Here is a 6,238-nt window from a genome sequence, read left to right on the forward strand (position 1 = left end):
CGGGTAACCGTTAATTTTAAAATCATACCCAATATCCATACTCGATAATAAATTATCAAAACGGGTACCCGAATCGTTATGTTTATTGGATCAGGTTCTTTAATTTTCGGAACGGTTACGAATCCGTTTTTTCGGTTTTTCAAATAGTTTTCCTCAGCCGTGGATCCCAGACACACAAAGCGGGAAATTAAAACGAACGAGTGAGTTGAAAATCCAAATACCCTTTCGGCCTTGCCAATCCAGCGAATGCCCACGCGTTAAACAGGCGCGTGAATTAAGAAGCAAAAACCACTCGGATTAATCCGATTCATAGTGAGGCGTTTCATGATTGAGTCAACCCAGCGATCGATTCTCTTTCCTCCAACTCGCTTTTCAAACCCTAATTTTTCACCGAGTTACCCTGACTCGTTCGATTCAAATCGTTACTCGCCGATTCTTCATCTTTTTTCCCCAATTTCGCCCAATTTTTCTGTTCAATGCCTATTACATCGTAATCGGAGCATCAATTTTGCAAAACCAGGTCATTTTTCTTTGATTTTTTTTAGATTTTGACATTTTGGATTGAATTTATTGACATAAATTTGCAGCAAAGGTCACATTTTCAGGTATATTTATTTATTTTTTTGTGAATAAATTCTGCAAATTTTTAATCTTTATAAGGTTTGATCGATTTTTTAAAAATATAATCTATAAATGTAAATGTGAAATTTCGCTTGAATGTCAATTGTTGTATCTGTGTTCAGTAAAATTTTACGGATTTGATCTGATGTATGAAATCAATTAAATTAATTATTAACGAAACTTGATAAATTTTAATGTAGTATATTCTTTAGTCTAGGTACATTGTAAGATTTGTAATGTGTTTCTTAGACTCAACAGGTATGTGTTCAGGTAGCAAACTTGACCATTTTGTGAAAAATTTGCTTATTTTTTAGTGTAGATAAGATGTCAAAGTGTCTATAATCATGTTGGAGTGTTGAGTATCGATTTTCGATTATTGGATACTTGTAAGCAGGATCAAATGAAGAGAGTGTAACATAAGTTTATAATGGATGCAGTTTGGATTTTGGATGGTAAAATAGTTGTAATGGTGAAATGAATTTGTCTTATTGGTTGGAATGTGTAGGTTGACATCACTGAAATGAAGTTGTCTTATTGCTGTAAGAATAATTCCTTTGTGATGCATCTTCATAAATAATGGCTAAAAGATACTGTAAAGGGGTAATTTAGGTAAGATTATGTACGTTCGACCCCATCTTACCCTACAGAGAGTAGGCGTTTTGTTAGAAAGCTTGGGTATGACATATGAATAAGATGTTTAATGCTGATCGTTGTGGATTATATCGTGTTTACACTAAAGGCACCGTTTCTTATTTCCTCATTGTCATATAGGTGTGGATAAGCGTCACAATAGCTATTTCCTAGCATACTAAAGCTACTTTACACATTATTACATTAGTTTCCATTTCGAGTCTAGGGGTGTTTGACCTTTCTCTCTTTTGTGTCCTGGCTGAGGTTTTTTTTTATGCTCATGTTGCCACAAGATAACTCTGCCTTTTCTCTTGCCTGCTTTCCTTAGTAGTATTTAGTTTTCAAATCTTTTTGACCTTGTCATACTTGCATAGTTGCATGCATTAGGTCTAGTTATCAGAAGTTCCTAATGTATCTTATAGTTAATCAAAACTTGACTGTGATAATAATGTTATATTGGTCAATTGAATATATATTTTTTTTGGAATAACTTCTTGCAATTTCTTTGCCAAGCTCATGTATATTCTATTAATGTTATTTTTGTTGGCAATTTCTTGTAACTTATTTCGTCTGATCAAAATTTCATGTTTTTATTTGCATAATCTCTAAAGCATGGAGTAAATGTTGAACTTCTGGAATAGTAAGTTTTATGCTTGGTCTTCAAAATGATGGGAGAGATGGCCCCACTCCGTCCAGCTGGATATGTTGACCCTGGCTGGGAGCATGGGACTGCACAAGATGAGAAGAAGAAGAAGGTCAAGTGCAATTATTGTGGGAAAGTTGTTAGTGGAGGTATATATAGATTAAAACAACACTTGGCTCGAATCTCAGGAGAAGTAACATACTGTGAGAGGGCTCCGGAAGATGTATACTTGAGAATGAGAGAAAATTTGGAAGGCTGCCGCTCCAATAAAAAGCCAAAGTTATCTGAAAATGATGAACAGGCATATTTGAATTTTCAGTCTCCTGATGACGATGATGATGCAATGGAGAATATTGATTATAGAAGAAAAGGGAAAAAAGTAATGAATGATAAAAGTTTAGTTTTAAATTTGACTCCTCTTCGCTCATTGGGATATGTTGACCCTGGTTGGGAGCATGGTATTGCTCAAGATGAGAGGAAGAAAAAGGTGAAGTGCAATTACTGTGGCAAAATAGTCAGTGGAGGCATCAATAGATTTAAACAACACTTGGCCAGAATTCCAGGCGAAGTTGCGCCTTGTAAAAATGCTCCAGATGAAGTTTTTATGAAGATTAAGGAGAATATGAAATGGCATCGCACAGGGAGAAAGCATAGAAGGCCAGATGCCAAGGAAACACCATCTTTTTTTGTGCATTCTGATGATGAACCTGAAGAGGATGAACCAGAAGAAGATGTTTTGCAGCACTTGAACAAGGATAGAGTAGTTATGGGGGGAAAGAGACTGGGAAAACATTTTAGAAGGGGTTTCAGTGGAATGTCAACTGGAAGTTGCTCCGAGATGTTCTTGAAAAAGCATGGGCAAAATCCTACCATCTTGAAAACTTCAATGAATCATATGCCACTGACTTACAAACAAAGTTGCGGACCAAACAAAAGGAACCGTAAGGAAGTAGTGTCTGCCATTTGTGAATTCTTCTATTATGCTGGGATCCCAATTCAAGCAGCCAACTCCCTATCTTTTCAGAAAATGCTGGAGCTTGTTGGTCATCACGGACCAGGTCTAATAGGCCCTTCAAGCCAGCTGATATCTGGTCGTTTTCTCCATGATGAATTGTCGACAGTCAAAAGCTATCTAGCTGAGTATAGGACATGTTGGGCAGTAACTGGTTGTTCCATTATGGCAGATAGTTGGAAAAATTCACAGGGTAGGACTCTAATCAATTTTTTAGTCTCCTGTCCTCGTGGTGTCTACTTTGTTTCGTTAGTTGATGCTACTGATGTAGTAGACGATCCCTTAAGTTTGTTCAAGTTACTTGACAAAGTGGTGGATGAGATTGGTGAGGAAAATGTTGTTCAGGTGTGTAACTTTGGTTCCTTTTATATATATATGAATTGGCAGCTATTAGACTAATGAAACCTTCTATCTGATTCTTCTCATATAATTTTTCTTGTATATGCTATAGGTAGTTACTCAGAATACCCCGAGTTATAAGACTGCTGGAAAGATGCTTGAAGACAAAAGAAAAAATTTATTTTGGACCCCATGTGCTGCCTATTGTATAGATAGAATTCTTGCAGATTTCACAAAGATAAAGCTGGTTGGTGAGTGCATTGAGAAAGCTCAAAAAGTTACAAAGTTCATCTACAACCGGATATGGCTGCTAAATCTTATGAAGAAGGAGTATACAGGGGGGCAAGACATTTTAAGACCTGCTATTACAAGATATGCTGCAAACTTTATTAGTTTACAAGGTGTATTTGACCATAGGATTAGTCTTAAAGATATGTTCCAATCAAGCAAATGGCTTTTGTGTCGCTTTTCAAGATCAGATGATGGCAAGGATGTGGCAAAAATTGTTTTAAATGCTTCCTTCTGGAAGAAAATGCAGTATGTCCTGAAATCAGTAGACCCTATTCTGCACGCACTCCATAAAGTTGACATCAACAGTAATCTGTCTATGCCATATGTATATAGTGACATAGTAAGGGCAAAACTTGCAATTAAAAGCATTCATGGTGATGATGCACGCAAGTATGGTCCCTTCTGGAATGTGATTGACAGTCACTTAAGTTCTTTGTTCCATCATCCATTATGCGTTGCTGCATACTCTTTAAATCCAGCCTATAGATATCGACCAGATTACCAGGCGGTAGGTTTAACTAAAATTTTCATATTTAAGTGTACATTTTACAGTTTTAAGGCTGATCCTTTGCTTTGTGAATGAAGAATCCAGAGGTGGTTCGTGGACTAAATGAATGCATTGTTCGCCTTGAACCAGACAGGGGGAGACAGGTTTCTGCGTCCATGCAGGTTAATATGTGCCTGCAATTTTTCATCAAGATTCATTATTGAAAAATAAAATAAAACTAAACACAATTCTTTCTAATGACAGATCTCTGACTTTATATCTGCTAAAGCTGATTTTGGGACTGAATTGGCAATCAGTACAAGAACTGAGCTTGATCCAGGTGATGAGACTTATTATTGAATTTATTTTTGTTTGTGTTTGTGGTGAGATAGTCCTGAGACTCCCAACTGTAGAAAGGAACCATCAGTACCCAAAAAAAGGCAGTCATCCAATGTCATTAGATATGTTCTGATATCAATTTTTTCTCATCAGCTGTATGGTGGCAGCAACATGGTGTGAATTGTTTGGAATTGCAGCGATTAGCTGTACGCATACTAAGTCAAACCTGCTCTTCTTTTGGATGCGAACACAATTGGAGTATATATGATGAGATTCATTGTGAAAGGCAGAACCGTCTAGCGCACAAGAAATTGAATGATTTTGTGTATGCTCACTATAATTTGAGACTGAGGGAGCGCCAAATAAAGCAGTCGAATGAATTATTATCACTTGACAGTGCTCTTCTAGAAGGTTTACTTGATGACTGGGTTGTAGAGGCAGGCAGACAAGCCATTCAAGATGATGAGGTATCAACTACATCTGCAATCTATAGTGTAGGTGACGTAAGACACCCCCCCCCCCCCCCCCTCTCCTCTCTTTCCCCACAACTTTTCCTTAACTTTTCTTGTCTTCTGATGAGTCGGAACTTGCCTTTTCCTCAGCAGGGGGTATATGACCATGAAGATGGATACAGCTATGATATACTCGAATATGACGATGGTGCCTCAGATGTTATGAGGAGGGGAACTCTAGATATGGTGACACTAGCAGATGTAGAGCCCTTGGAAGTACATCCTAACGCAGGTCCAGCCACAGATGATGATGCTGAACTTGATTTCCTTGATGATGACTTAACTGATTAATTAACAGATCTCTGTCGACATGACTAAAATATTAAGGTATATCCTTTTTATGTTATTATTATTTGAGGGTGTAACTAAGTATAGTTAAATGCTAAACTGCATTCATATGTGTAACAAGTTTGGATGGAATCCCAATATCCAAATTTTATCTTACCTGAAAATGGATAACATAATAGAACGTAGCAATTGTTAGTCTTTATTGTAACCTGAAAACCAACTCTCTAAAATTAAAATATTTTATTCCAAATTTTTGCCTTCATCCAGCTCCTCTTCTGGCACCACAAATTGTTGCCAGGACTTACATTTTCTCTGGTCTCGATTGTATATAGTTGGATGCATCTACCTTGAAGTTTATCAAAGAGATGTCTCAGGTTTACCAATGCCGCCTGTCAGTAAAGAGGAATTGTTTAGCCCCATTTCATCTGTTAGCACCTGATGTAAATTACCATTCCAAAATTTCTGACCGCTTCTCAAAGAATTTGTTCCCTTGTCTCTATCAGGGAGTCAAGTTCTCGTCTGGAACTTCGAATCAAGAATTTTTTTTCAGTTGAGGTCCAATGTTCCTTGCTCAAGTTTCAAAGACTCTCAAGTCTTAACCGGCAGTCCAGCAGGCGGACATAAACATCACAATTAGAACTCAGGAAAAAGATTGTTTCCTATATTATATTGCTGGACTTTTTGGAATCTGCATCATCTTGATGATTCATTTTGCTTAACAGGTGATTTTTTTTTCAATTATTGATGTGTATCGATCTTTAGTCACATGAATGAGAAGGTTGTATATATCTTGTGCAATGTAATCTTTATCAAATTTGCATTATGAGGTTCCCAATTCCAAATCAAAACAACCAATTCTTTGTTCAATAGTTTTGCTGGAAGATCCTTTTTTCTTAAAAAAATTGAAAAATTGTAACCTATGAAAGTATATGATATTAATCCACGTCAGATTTCAGTACACGGTAGCATATTGATACTCCATAAGATTATATGCAAAACAGTAAAATAGTACGGAGAGAAGGAAAAAAAAGGCATATATATAACTAGACTAGATTAGACCCGTGCGATGCAAAATT

The 6,238-nt window shown here is 36.8% G+C and overlaps 1 protein-coding gene across 6 annotated transcripts; it reads left to right on the forward strand.

Moving 5' to 3' along the window:
- The first annotated feature begins 211 nt into the window (after positions 1-211).
- LOC145630489 (uncharacterized) lies at positions 212-5,985 on the forward strand. 6 transcript variants are annotated; one of them, XM_081682752.1, is made up of 8 exons: positions 212-605; positions 1,863-3,251; positions 3,358-4,044; positions 4,122-4,205; positions 4,288-4,363; positions 4,516-4,856; positions 4,965-5,201; positions 5,430-5,985. In XM_081682752.1, exons 2-7 carry the CDS (start codon positions 1,917-1,919, stop codon positions 5,163-5,165), a joined length of 2,724 nt encoding a protein of 907 aa, XP_081538878.1. In that variant the 5' UTR covers positions 212-605; positions 1,863-1,916; the 3' UTR covers positions 5,166-5,201; positions 5,430-5,985. The 6 variants fall into 6 exon arrangements, with proteins under 6 accessions (XP_081538878.1, XP_081538877.1, XP_081538879.1 ...); XM_081682751.1 differs by having other exon boundaries at positions 212-520; XM_081682753.1 differs by having other exon boundaries at positions 212-520; positions 5,495-5,985.
- The last annotated feature ends 253 nt before the right edge of the window (positions 5,986-6,238 follow it).

This window comes from Chenopodium album, chromosome 5, assembly GCF_948465745.1.
Source record: "Chenopodium album chromosome 5, dcCheAlbu1.1, whole genome shotgun sequence".
Classification (NCBI taxonomy): domain Eukaryota; kingdom Viridiplantae; phylum Streptophyta; class Magnoliopsida; order Caryophyllales; family Amaranthaceae; genus Chenopodium; species Chenopodium album.

What these genes read in the sequence shown, in the direction of transcription:
- LOC145630489 (XM_081682752.1), top strand. Translation starts at nt 1,917, where the DNA reads ATGATGGGAGAGATGGCCCCACTCCGTCCAGCTGGATATGTTGACCCT. An exon ending in ATCGACCAGATTACCAGGCG is followed by an intron (nt 4,045 to 4,121) that starts GTAGGTTTAACT and finishes TTGTGAATGAAG; the next exon opens with AATCCAGAGGTGGTTCGTGG. An exon ending in CTACATCTGCAATCTATAGT is followed by an intron (nt 4,857 to 4,964) that starts GTAGGTGACGTA and finishes CCTTTTCCTCAG; the next exon opens with CAGGGGGTATATGACCATGA.